The sequence below is a fragment of the Orcinus orca genome, chromosome X (genome assembly GCF_937001465.1).
Source record: "Orcinus orca chromosome X, mOrcOrc1.1, whole genome shotgun sequence".
NCBI lineage: Eukaryota > Metazoa > Chordata > Mammalia > Artiodactyla > Delphinidae > Orcinus > Orcinus orca.
Window position 1 is genome coordinate 117,063,050 of NC_064580.1, and position 14,317 is coordinate 117,077,366.

At 39.3% G+C, this 14,317-nt stretch overlaps 1 protein-coding gene across 11 annotated transcripts in view; it reads left to right on the forward strand.

Moving 5' to 3' along the window:
* INTS6L (integrator complex subunit 6 like) overlaps nucleotides 1-14,317 on the forward strand; it is a 51,959-nt gene that overhangs the window by 24,672 nt on the left and 12,970 nt on the right. For all 11 annotated transcript variants that reach the window (XR_004476263.2, XM_033403686.2, XM_033403679.2 and 8 more), the window contains 3 exons: nucleotides 1,775-1,938; nucleotides 4,416-4,568; nucleotides 8,684-8,816. Coding sequence is in view for 10 of the 11 variants with exons in the window: in XM_033403686.2 (XP_033259577.1) it covers nucleotides 1,775-1,938; nucleotides 4,416-4,568; nucleotides 8,684-8,816 (450 nt within the window). In the remaining variant the exon portion in view is untranslated. The remainder of the gene's footprint in view (nucleotides 1-1,774; nucleotides 1,939-4,415; nucleotides 4,569-8,683; nucleotides 8,817-14,317) is intronic.

Below are 14,317 nucleotides of genomic sequence, written 5' to 3' on the forward strand. Positions count from 1 at the left end.
TCCTCATTCCTGTTGGTTCACACACACACATACATACATATGTGTACCTAGACTCCATCATCACCACAGTGCTTGCCTGATCTGATCCATACATTTTAATCGCTGTGGCCACAATTAGTGGTAGCTGCCTGGAGAAGCAAAGGGAGTAAGTGCAAAGGGGCAGAAAGACCCACAATTCTTGCTGAAGCAGTGGATCCTGTGGTTCCTGACCTTTTTGCTATTTAGTCCCCAGAACCCTTTGAGAAGCTATTAGAAAAAATAGAGACCCCTCTCCCCAGGAGAATGGACATGGGCAACACATACACACATAATTTTGTGTTTCATTTCAGGGGTTCTTGGACTCCAATTTAAAAACACCTGCTGTAGGGACTTCCCTGGCAGTTCAGTGGTTAAGACTCCGGGCTTTCACTGCCAAGGGCTCAGGTTCTATCCCTGGTCAGGGAACTTAGATCCCACATGCCACGTGGCCAAATAAAAAAAAAAACACAAAAAAAAACAAAACCAAAAAAACAACAACAACAAAACACCTGCTGTAGAAGACTGAGGCTTCACAGCCCATTTTAAAGTAATTAAATTAGTTGTAAAGGAAGGACATGTTATATTGGTAACGATTGACCACTCAGGTCTATAATTTTGTGTTCATTACCTTCATGTGAACAGGGAACTTTCCTACTGAAAACCAATTGGATGGTGTCACGTAAATAGCTCAGACATTCTTTCTTGCTCCATTTCCCCTTTGTCCAGGGTTCTTAACCTTTGAGATTCTGATGAAAGCTAAGAACTTTCTCCTCAGAAAAATGCACATCCCCAGAATTGTGATCTCAACTTTAGAGGGGGTGTCTTGGTCCCCTGAAGCACTACATGTATTCTCTAGGGCTCCATGGGCCGCAGTAAATCCCCTGCTCTAAAGTAATTACTTGTTTAAAGTAATGCTTAAGTAAATCAAATGATATTGAAGAAAAAAATGAGACTCAAATCACTAACACATATCTTTTACAAATATAATTTAGACTAATAAATCATCCCATTAAAGGTTATGTAGCTCTGTCTTGCCCTGTTTTCCGGGGGCAAATGAAATATGCTAGTTCAAATAATTAAAATGCATTCAGGATATATTATTCAGCATTATACGATGCCCAGTTTCCATGGGATTTTAATGATGGGATGGGCAAACTATAATGAATTAGTCCACATAAACGTGATGCATTTGCTTTGTGTTCCCTCCCCAACTATATACATAGATTGGTTGTCAGCATTCCTTCTACCTTTTGGTGAATTTGCCTTTGTGGTCATTGGGTGTAACTGTTTAGTAAAGAATACTTTTTTTCATCTGTTGGAAATAGAAAATCTAAATAGAATTTATGACCTATTTTGTCAGATTCAAAAATGTAAAACTATACCAGGGAATGAAAAATTTCATTTGCCTAATTTGGAAAAATAACTGTTGTGGTTTAGTGTGTTTAATTTATGTGTCCAAATCTCAGAAAATTTAAAACTAACTTTGTAACAGTTTTCCGTATAACTACATATTTTGGTTGTAATTAAGGAATGGGGGGGCAGGATGTTGGATTAGAGGGGATGGATTAGATGATGAAAAGAGTTGCTAGAGAGAACATTCAGAAATCCTAGTAGAGTCACTTTTTACTTCCATCTTTCATGAATCACTGTTTTGGTTTTGTTTTGTACTTTGCTTTTAACTGAAAAATCTGTACAAGAATATCAGAGGCTGTGAAAGGAAATTCATGCCTTAGTCTGTCTTTTGTTTAACTTTTAGATGGACTTATGGATTCATCCAGGCCAAGCAATTCATTTGCTGCTCAACCATGGCATAGCTGTCATAAGCTCATTTATGTGCGACCTAACTCTAAGACTGGTGTTCCTGTTGGACATTGGCCAATTCCAGAATCTTTTTGGCCAGATCAGAATTTACCTTCACTAGTAAGTGTCATAAAACAAAAAGGTAAACATCATTCTGGATTTTCAATTAGTTGATTGCAGAGAACCTTTTAAAATAGCTTGGAAGCTTTTAAGTTGTGCTTTCTATTTCTTACTGGAAAGTCTAGCTTGTACCTAAAAGCAAGAGAGGACCTCCTTTCTGTTCTGGCATTCTTTCTTTCAGTTGCCTTTGCCACTTGACCTGCCCTCTTCAGATGTTAAAATATTGTTATTTTTGATGCTGTTGCAATCTGTGACTTGGTTTTTATTTCAGGGCCAGAGCCGCTGACTTGATTTACATGGTAAACACAATCTCTAAAAAGGGCAGGCATTGTTTTTCATGTACATCCCCTGGAAATTAGAACTTAGTTTGCACCTTGTATAGGTTCTAGAAACATATTCAAAGCAGAGGTCATTCTACTTCCACCGAGGGAGCCATTAGACATGTAGTGGGACTTTGTGGGCCTACTTCTCAGGTTTTTGTAATCAGTGGACTTGAGTTCCTTGGCAATGCACCTTTCAACAATGGGTAATTAAGCAATATTTTTTAAATGATCTCTAAGCAAGGGTTTATCTTTTTGTTCACTGTATTTGGTGGAAGAGGGTTTGATATTGTAGTGGCTCCTAGCACCACATGTATTGGCTTGGGAGGGGGAAAGGCGCGGTATCTAGTAATAAGGGAAACCATATGAAACCCACTCTCCCTTTCATCGTCCTCCCTCCCCGCAGCCAATATAAAAAGGCCAGAGTAATCCTTGAGGGATGGAGGGGGCACAAAAAGGTCACTGCTCTTCCAGCACCTTCTTGGTTCAGCTAATCTATAGTCTATCTAGGTTTTAGACATTTCTGACATGAACTGCAGTTTCTCCTGGATTGCTATTTTGAGGCTCCTGCATTTTTTTCAAAGGTGGCCACAAAAGGCCTGAATGTACGACTGAAGAGCCATCTTCAGCCCCTGCCGTGGGTGAGGCTCTGTCTCCTAATCCTGTCCCTTGGGGCACCAAGGTGGCACGCTTGTCAAACCTCAGGGCCCAGTTACCCTCAGCCCCTTCAAACCCCAGACTGAATGTTTTCGTTACAGATTTGCTTCATTATTGCTGGTGACAGGGTTTCACTCATGTCTTTTTTTTTTATGAAGTTCTATTTTTTAAAATTAATTTATTTTATTTTTGGCTGCGTTGGGTCTTCGTTGCTGCGCGCGGGCTTTCTCTAGTTGCAGCGAGCGGGGGCTACTCTTCATTGTGGTGCGTGGGCTTCTCATTGCGGTGGCTTCTCTTGTTGCGGAGCACGGGCTCTAGGTGCGCAGGCTCAGTAGTTGTGGCACGTGGGCTCAGTAGTTGTGGCTCGCGGACTCTAGAGTGCAGGCTCAGTAGTTGTGGTACACGGACTTAGTTGCTCCGCAGCATGTGGGATCTTCCCGGACCAGGGCTCGAACCCATGTCGCCTGCACTGGCAGGCAGATTCTTAACGACTGTGCCACCAGGGAAGTCCCCACTCATGTTTTTTCATAGATTTAAATCTAATAAGCCAGATATATTTTGCAAGTTTGATTAAAATAAAAAACTTTTTAAAAACCAGAAAGAAGGAATTTTAGGAAACTCACACATAGCTCGTAGCTTCAGCTTTAAAAGCACATTGGAAGGCTATTTTTCTCAGCTTCCAAAACATCTTGTAGGTTTGTAAATCATAAAGCCAAATGAGCAAGGTTTTCCCTTTTATGAAGGAAACAGGTGTTTTGTCGTATTCACATCAGCCTTACAGATCTCTCAGCAAGAGTAGGTAGAGCTACATCTCACTCTTGACCCTGGAACTTGTCCTAAATCTTTTTCTCTCCATTCGCCCTTGCTGCCACCATTTCTCTCTCTGGTGCTCTCCATCTCCACAAGCTAAAGCCATTAATAACATGGCTGCTCCATCAATCTGCTCTGGTACCCCAGGTACACAGGCCTTTCAGCCCAGCCAAAAGCATCCCCAGCTCTAGCTGTTCAAGGAAGTGTGTGGGTGTGAGAAATGTTATAAAAATTCAGCTGCAAAGAAAATTTCAACCAGGCTCTGGAGTTGTGACGGGCTCCTTTTCAGTCTCTATCTTGCCTTTTCCATGCCTTTACAGTTGTTCACCTTGCTTGTTAGTGGCTCCAACTCTGTCATTACCGCATTAGAAAACTTCATGGATTTCTTCTTTCCTAGCGGTGTCTGGCCTGTCTGAAACCTCATGGTACAAAGGAGTGAAGGGCAGGTAGTCCTTGGAGGTTGCAAAAGTGGATCTGAATTTCAGAGTTCTTAATATTCAAAGCAGTTTTATTTTTTACTTCCCTGAAACCGTAGTTATGAGTGTTATAATTTACCTTTCTCAATTCATCTTTCTCAAAACAGTAGTCTGTATCTCAGCGATGGTTTAACAAAACATAAAAGGGTTGCAGAATTATCAGAAATGTAAACTCTCTTGATAACGGATTATATTTTCCCCTCTTGTTTTTTAGCCTCCACGAACATCTCATCCTGTTGTGAGGTTCTCCTGTGTAGATTGTGAGCCAATGGTAATAGACAAACTTCCCTTTGACAAATATGAACTTGAACCTTCACCCTTAACTCAGTACATCCTGGAACGAAAGTCTCCCCATACCTGCTGGCAGGTACTTACCCTTTGTTGTCAGCCAAATGTCTGGAACCACTCGGAGATCTTTGAATTGTTTTAAGAAGTTTCAAAGGTTAATCTGGGAATAGTCGAGCTGAGTCTGTTGATAATGTTTCTCACAAATGCTGTCAAATAAGCAACAAGGCCAAGCAAATAATTTCAGACTGATATGAATCACTAGCCTACCGTACACTGCCATTTAAGGAAGTATGATCTGATGAAACCTATGTATTTGAGGATTTGGAAGACTCCCCGAAAGCCTATCCAGGGACCCCAGGTTAAGAATCCCCTACCTAGGAGGGGGAAGGGTGAGCTGTGACAGGGCGAGAGAGAGTCATGGGCATATACACACTAACAAACGCAGTAAGGTAGATAGCTAGTGGGAAGCAGCCGCATGGCACAGGGATATTGGCTCGGTGCTTTGTGACAGCCTGGAGGGGTGGGATGGGGAGGGTGGGAGGGAGGGAGACGCAACAGGGAAGACATATGGGAACATATGTTTATGTATGACTGATTCACTTTGTTATAAAGCAGAAACTAACACACCATTGTAAAGCAATTATACCCCAATAAAGATGTTAAAAAAACAAACAAACAAACAAACAAACAAAAAAAAAAAGAATCCCCTACCTAGGGATTTCCCTGGTGGTCCAGTGGTAAAGAATCTGCCTTCCAATGCAGGGGATGCGGGTTCAATCCCTGGTCGGGGAACTAAGATCCCACATGCCGTGGGGCAGCTAAGCCCGTGAGCCACAACTACTGAGCTCGTGTGCCTCAGTGAGAGAGCCTGCGTGCCGCAAACTACAGAACCCATGTGCCCTGGAGCCTGTATGCCACAACTAGAGAGAAGCCTGTGCACCGTAACAAAAAGATCCCTCATGCCTCGACAAAGATCCCGTGTGCCACAACTAAGACCCAACGCAGCCAAAAAACATAAGGAAAATAAATAAATTTTAAAAAAAGAATCCCTAACCTAAATGATGTAATTCTATTCAGCTATGGATTCTTCAGCTGAAGCAATGTTCTCAGTCCTTATTGTGAACTTGACAGATTGGAAGTACAAGATCTTTTTCTTAATTAAAAAAAATATTTAAAAATTTAATTTTTAAAATTGGGATGCAGGATCTTAGTTTCCTGACCAGGGATCAAACCCGTGCCCCCTGCAGTGGAAGTGCGGAGCCCTAGCCACTGGACCGCCAGGGAATTCCCAGTACAAGATATTTTTGACCAAAAAATAAATAAATAAATAAGCCTGAAACTACTTTATGTATTTGTGTAATGTAATCAAACCCTTCTTCCTGTAGTACAAACCACATTGGTGAGTGTAGTGTGGATTTTCCTTGGATGAAGCAAATGCACAGGCAAATGCACAGACACTGGCTCTTCCAAGGGTTATACTTCAGCTGGAAGGGCTTGCTGATTTGTTAGTAGACTCACCTTTGGATTTTAATTTGTGAAAATCCGGGCGTGGCAGTCACAGCCTTTTTAGTTGAATATAATAAGGAAGCCCTACACTGTAAGGATATTTGTTCTGTTTCTAAACTACAGCACCGTATAGCAATCAGTAATTGTTAGGTTCTACTTACGCAAAAAACACTTTCAGACTGCCATCTGTTTCATCCTAAAATGCGAAATCATTGCTACTAGTTGCCTTTAAGCTACTTGAATTCTCCAAAGATGCTAAAACTGGGTAGAAAAAAAAGGAACAGGCATAAAGCAAGGATGGAAAAGTGCAAGAAACAGAATGATCTCATAAATATAATATTGAGCGAAAGAAGCCAGACATAAAAGATCACATATCATATGATTCGACTTTATATAGTTCAAAAAGAGGTAAGACTGCCTGACTCTGTTAAAGGTCGGGACAGTGATTTCTCTTGGGGGTACAGAGTAGTGACCGGAAAAAGACACGAGGGGGTTTCTGGTTAGGTTCTATTTCTTGATCTGGGTGCTGATGACACACGTGCATTCATTTTTGAACATTCATTGAACTGTATACTTATAATTCATGCACTTTTTTGAACGTATGTTTGTATTTCAATAAAATACACCAAAAATGTGCTAGAAATGTAGAGATAGGGATGATAGAATGCTAAGTTAAAATCAAGACAGAGGCTTGAATTTATGAATTGAAAAACATTTTGGAATAAAAGCAAATAAAATTATAAATTATACTTCCTCCCTAAATGAAACCCTCTTTTCTATATGGCACCTTCCTTGTAAATCTCCAAAGGAACTTAAGAAATCCTTAAGATCCCTGCAGCACCCCTCAAATATGCCATATGTCTTTCTCTTGCATCTTACGTTACTTTGGTTTAGAGTAGTTTAATGCGATGAATTAGTGGGAGTGAAAAAGAATAAGATGAACCAGGAGCTGGGAAATTTGGCAAAATCATAATGGAGACTGGATTCTAACCCTAGCTCTGCCACCAGCTATGTGGTCTGGGATCAGACACTTTCTCTAGACTAGATGGTCTCTAATGATCCCTTTGAACCCCCAAATTCTATGAATTTGCAGGTGATAAGAAATTTGGAAAAACTCAGGGGGCTTATGGGAAGGAAGGTATGAAGGTGGGAAGGGAGGGAGTAAAGACAGAAAGGGAGTGAGAAAGGAACAAAAAACAGTGCTTTGGGGCTTCCCTGGTGGCGCAGTGGTTGAGAATCCGCCTGCTGATGCAGGGGACACGGGTTCGTGCCCGGGTCCGGGAAGATCCCACGTGCCGCTGAGCGACTGGGCCCGTGAGCCATGGCCGCTGAGCCTGCGCGTCCGGAGCCTGTGCTCCGCAACGGGAGAGGCCACAACGGTGAGAGGCCCGCGTACTGCAAAAAAAACCCAGTGCTTTTCCTTTCGGGGGAATTACAGGTCTGATCCTTGCTGGCCGTAACTTTTTTATCCTTTATGATGATTTCCCCCCTTTTCTATTATACACACTTAGGAAACTGGAGGAAATCCAACATGTTTTATTACAGTTATCTGTTTCTATTAAGGTTCAGATTAAGACATGAAATCTAGTAGGTGAGTCATGTTTTAGCACACTCCATTTTTTTGTGGAGGCATCCATTGCATAGGAAGGGTTTATTCTTAGCTACAGCTAAGCATAGCAAGAATTTAGTGAACTGGTAGGTGATATGGCTGGTACCAAGAATTAGCAAAGTAAGTGGGTTCTGTTCACCATCAGGGTTTGACTTTTGTCTTAAATAATCCTGCTGAAGGGCTTTAGGAAAGGTAAAGGTCTAGGTCCCTAAAAGTACATACTGATGCCCTGATTTGGGCCAAAGAGTAAACATGGAGCACAAAGAAAACATGATAGCCAGAGGACTCCAGAAAAGCATATCAGGTCTATGGAACTGACAATATAATACATATCAAATCAAGAATATCATTAAGGAATAAGATGTTAGTCATATGGAATAAAGATTAATGTTTTCATTTTTATTGAATGTTTGCTCCACCAGGATCATTTACAAGAGAAAGTGCTTTCCAGATTGAACCAAAGCATCTCCTTGCTCAATATAATTGCATCAAAATAATTATCACCAATGCCTGGCTTGTAACAGACTCCTCAATAAATATTTATTGGATGAAAAATGAATAAATGGGTAGGGGAATGGGGCATAAAAGGGAAGTAGAGCAAAACTTAATAGTAGTACACATGAGTGTTAGCATAATCCTTTAAATGGACTTTGTTTTTGTGATTGCATGCTTCAGGCATAGGGGCATGTTCCATTTTCCTAACAGTCTCCACTCTGGTCACCACTTGTTCTTTTGAGAAGTCAATTTGTTTTAATGGCTGGTATCACTTAGTGGTATTTCAGCCTTATTTTCCATCGTGCTAACCAAGTAAATATTTGGGTATTGTTGATGCAGCCTGTGGTCTCTGAATCGTTATTGCATAGTACGGTTTCATTTCTTAACGCAATTTGCAGAAGAATTGCAATCTGAACATTCTTCTTTAGTATGATATGTTTTGACATAAATATAGTGAAAGCACTATTCCCATTTTTAAATTACAATTAAATTGTGCCAGAGATGTCGGTGTGGAATGTTGCTGTGTTTAGTTTTACATAAAATCCTTATTGTCATAACTGTACATTACTTCACCGTCTTCTCAGGTATTTGTCACTAGCAGTGGAAAATACAATGAACTTGGATATCCATTTGGTTATTTAAAAGCCAGTACGACTTTAACTTGTGTAAACCTCTTTGTGATGCCGTACAACTACCCAGTTTTACTCCCTCTTTTAGGTAAGTCAAGTATGTGCCATTTAGTCATCTTTGAAATACAACAAAAAAGAAAAATCGACAATGAACTAAGCATTTTAAATGTAGTCAAAGAGTAATGGATATCAGGATATATAAAAGTTTAAAAACTGATTTGGAAGGATAGAATTTGCATCCTGTTTTCTGTTTTGTTCATTTTCCTTTCGTTGTTTTAACATCAAACAGAAGAGACTCTTCACCTCGGGGGGGCGTGATTCTTATGCTGCTCTTTGGGTTGCAAGCTCCAATGCTGTCACCACTCTTCTCTCCAGTTTTAAGTGCACTTGGCTTTTGGTAAACTAGTTTGGACCCCCCAAAGTTGATTGGGGTTAACACTTCAAGAATCTGATGGTTTTCTTCAGAAAATAGGGCTTCCGTGGGGCTGTTGGCTTGCACTAAGTTCCTCCACAAAAGAATATTGAATGCTCTTGAGGCGTGTGTTTTAGGCAGAGTAGCAAGTTAAGGAAATAGATACAAGAGTGAATTCTGCAATAACTGCAGTTGTAGAAGCTGTGGTTTCCATGGCAAGATTCTAAAAGGAACAACTCCAGAAGCTGTTACTCAGACATCACTGAAAATGTGTGTGATTTTTTTTTCTCATTTAAAGAGCCACATCTGTTTAGAGTAATACAGTACCACACGGTATCTTTCTCTTTGTAAAGTTGTGAACATTTTTAGTTGCTGAGGTTTCTTAATTTTTGCAAAAAGGATCAAACCTTTACTAAGTTTTAATATAGTCATTGAAAGCATAGATTTTTATTGCTATCAATATTATATGTATTAAATGTCCTGAAAAAGCAATTCTTTTGAATGTTGCAAGTTAAGAAGGTTAAGAGTGGGTCATCATAAATGATTGTTTTAGATAGCCTATCTACTTTATTTCTTAGTCATATCTAAAAATATCTTCTAACAGGTGATTTTCACATATAGGATATATGTTATGTCTTTGAGATTAATCAGACTGCCAATAAAAAAGTACCTGTATTTTGTGGATTTATTTACCCTGTTTTCTTAAATGTACCTTTATGATCTCAAGTTTTCACAACTAAAAAGTGAAGGATCAAACTAGCTAATCTTCATTTAGACTGTTAATAGTAGACTGTTAATAGTATTATTTTTCTATTTTTTAAGTTCACTTTTTATTTTGAGATAATTGTAGATTCACATGCGGTTGTAAGAAATAAGAGAGAGATGATACCAAAATCGCAGCCAACAGAGGCAAAAATAAACACATGGGACTACATCAAACTTAAAGATTTTTAACTGTTAATTAGACTGTTAATAGTATTATTAGACTGTTAATAGTATTATTTTTCTATATTTTAAGTTCACTTTTTATTTTGAGATAATTGTAGATTCACATGCGGTTGTAAGAAATAAGAGAGAGATGATACCAAAATCGCAGCCAACAGAGGCAAAAATAAACACATGGGACTACATCAAACTTAAAGATTTTTGTGCATCAAAGGATACAATAGAGAGAAAAGGCAACGTATGAAATGGGGAAAAGTTTGCAAATCTTATATCTGGTCATTTTGGCTAGGGGCTCTATCCACCCCTGCCTAGAGCATCATTATCCCTTTGCAAACATCCCAAACCAGAAACCCCAGAGGCATCTTTGATTCCTCCCCCTTCTCTGACCCCACACATCCACTTGAGGGCCACCCCATCCTTGACTCAGTTCCCATTCTTCCCTTTGGCTTCAAAGATCCATTTCTAGGCTTCTCTATAACCTGTATCTTTCAAGGAGCATAGGGTTTTCACACCCTTTGAGGCTGAGGTTCTTGTGCCCCTGAATCCCAAACTTGGGTTTCATGTTGAGGTTCTGAAATAGCTTCCACCAATACTTCCACCATTACTTCAATTTCTGGATTGTGTAGCCTCCATGGTAATTAGCAGTCTGAACTGTAGGGCATAGCTGCCCGGATAATGAATCCTGGCTCTGCTGTTTGCTAGCTTTGTGACCCTGGATAAGATACTTAACCTCTCTGTGCCTCAGCTATTTCATCTGTAAAGTGGGAATAATAATAGTGCCTACCTCAAAAGGATTTAGTTGGGATTAAATGAATTAATAGAATTAAATTGCATCAAACTCACCTGGCAAACAGTAAGTGCTATTGTCTGATTAATAATACTATTGTCATTATTAATATCTAGGTTACCTTAGTAGCTCTTGAAGGTACTGTTATTCCATGCTAAGGATATAATATAAAGATATAGGACAGGGCTTCCCTGGTGGCGCAGTGGTTGGGAGTCCGCCTGCCGATGCGGGGGACACGGGTTCGTGCCCCGGTCCGGGAAGATCCCACATGCTGCGGAGTGGCTGGGCCCGTGAGCCATGGCCGCTGAGCCTGCGTGTCCGGAGCCTGTCCTCCGCAACGCGAGAGGCCACAACAGTGAGAGGCCTGCGTACCGCAAAAAAAAAAAGATATAGGACAGTTTTGCAGTTTTAGTAGGCAGGGCATTTAGTAAAAAGTCATGAAGTTAAGTCACACACACTTTATGATGTCTGGAACATCACTATAGTACTGCAGAGTACAATAACTGTCCATAAAAGTGACCCCTGTTTCCTCTTTATTAATTCAAGATTTCCATGAAAAGTAGTCAAGAAAAGTTTATTTAAGCATTAAAATTTACCTGGGATAGATAAGTGAGGCTTAATTGGATCAATGAGCTACCATAAGAATCATGTTAGTAGGGTGTTAGGTAACCAGATTATCACAGTTGGCAAGATTATCTCTCAATCAGGAAATTAAGAACATTTTTTTTCTATTGAGGATCTGTAACTACAGAAAGTAAGGCATTTGTAGCAACTTGTCTTTTTTTTTTATTTTCTTAAGTATGCCACATTCAGTCACCTTTTTTTTAAAAAAAATTAAGAACTGGGGACTTGTGTAAAAAATATAGTTCATCTCCATATTAAGACCAGTTATTATCAGGAGGAGGAAAAGAGAATAACCGAAAGAGGATAATCTGATGTTTATTTATCATTATATATCCGGTGCTTCACAGTTTACGCTATTTATAAGGTTTTTGGTTTTTTGTTATTTTGTTTTGCTTTGTTTTGTTTTTTTGCGGTACTCGGGCCTCTCACTGTTGTGGCCTCTCCCGCCGCGGAGCACAGGCTCCGGACACACAGGCTCAGCGGCCATGGCTCACGGCCCCAGCCACTCCGCAGCACATGGGATCTTCCCGGACCGGGGCACGAACCCGTGTCCCCCGCATCGGCAGGCGGAATCTCAACCACTGCGCCACCAGGGAAGCCCTATAAATTTTATGTAGTGTTTTCACGTACATAACCTAGTTCCTCAGAACAGTCCTGTGGGAAAAGGCAGTTATCATTAAACTCATTTTATGGATGAAATGGAGGCACAAAAAGGTGAAGTGATTTCTCAAAGCTCACTGAGCTAAGTACATAGTATGTATCTGAGCTTGAACTCAAACCCCTGCCTTTTTGAAGCAGGAAGTGGGGAGAAAGGAACCGGAAGAGAAAATATCTGTAGTTTCTGAGGTGTTGGCAGTGTCATTTTACTCTCGTTCCACACTCTCATCTTTCAAATGTGGATGAGCTGATTGTTTATGATATTTTTACTGTACCATCCTGGAGACTGCATGTGAATGGAAATCTAATACCATGGAAATCATTTTCTGAGCTACAAAGATAGTGACTAAAGCCGTGTCACCCTAACTGCTCTCTACCCTTGATTAGTCTGTGGAAGATTTTCTTTTTTCCTCTTGCCCCCATTAAAAAATAAATCCGACAAGAAGTAATTAGACTAACTTGGCTCCTGGGTGGAATCATTGCAATTGGCATTGTTAGAAATATTAAGACTATTATTGACTCTCATTGTCTAATCTATTTATATCTAAATGTCTCTTCAGTCTTGTGGTATTTACATTTGTCAGTTAGTTTCCAAAAATCTGCCTAATTCCCTACAGACTTCACACAAAGACATGGTATAACAGGATATTTCTACAGTCTCCCGTTCCTTTCTGTCAAGGTATGAATGGTCTTTAAAGGACCTGCATGTTACAATGAGCCAGAAATCTCTTCAGATCTTTTTTCCTTTGTTCTTTCTACCCTGTACCAAAAGAACAAAAGACCTACATTATATGACTTTGTAAATTCATTTAAATTAGTTTCAGCAGGAGTGAATAATTTATTATAGTAGTAAAAGGAAGAAAATATGTAGTTGCTTTTCTTAACCAAATAAATTCAGAATTTCAAAGAATAGCCCTATTTGTAGAGAAATTGTGCATATGGCATAGGGATGGTTTTGTTCCTGGAAGGAAAGCATTTGTTTTTTGGATAAAAGCCAGTAAAACATGAAGAAACAATATAGAGAGTGAATTTATAATATCTGTGATATTTATAGTAAGTGTGGCAGGTTCATGTTGGTTGATGTCTGGGGATATCAATTTTGAATTATTATATTAAAAAATTTCTTATCCTTGGAAGGAAATAATGAGATATTTTGGGAATTTTCCATGTAGTGTATACAATGCATTTGGATTATTTAAATAATTAAATTTGAGTGCAAAAATATAGGGGATATCTGCTTTTTTAAGGAAAATGTCTTTAGTTATATTAATAATACACTATATTCAAGAACCATACTTAGTTGTACAGAATTTTCAACTTCAACATACATCTCTACTTGCTTTTACTAGTGCCATCAGCCAATTGTTAACTAATGTTTGAGAGACCCAGAGTTTGGCTCAAAATGCCTGACCACTGAAATCAAGGAAATGAAGAGGGGGGAAATATGGATAAACAAAATATACACTGATTAAGGAGAATCCAAAACGTAATTTAGAGTGTGCCATCATTGCCCAGAAATTATTGAGGTATAATTGACATATTCTATTAGTCTCAGATGTGCAACATAATGATTCGATATTTGTATGTATTGCAAAATGATCACCACGATAAATCTAGTTAACATCCATCACCACACATAGTTCCAATTCTTTCCTTGTGATGAGAAATATTAAGATCTACTCTCTTCACAGCTTTCAAATATGCACTACAGCGTAGTTAACTATAATCATCACGCTGTACATTACATCCCCATGACTTATTTATAACTGGAAGTCTGTACCCTTTGACCCCCTTCACCCATTTCACCCATCCCCCCGCCCCGGCAACCACCAATCTGTTCTCTGTATCTATGAGTTCATTTTGTCGTTGTTGTTCTTGTTGTTTTAACATTCTCTATTTAAATAAAAGAAATATTCCATCCACCAGTGACCATGGATTCCTTCTCAGGTGAAAATCACTACACTAGAGTTACCAATATGTAAGATAATATTTCACATAGATCAGAGTCCGTGTTTTAATGTTATATTTTATGTAGCTTCACAGATGGAAGATGAATATGTAACCTGAGAATTTATTTCATTTTCTAGAAAACTGCTATATATAATTTTTTGGTACATAGTACCATAAAAAGATAATCAAATAAACTCCGATGAAATGTTCATCT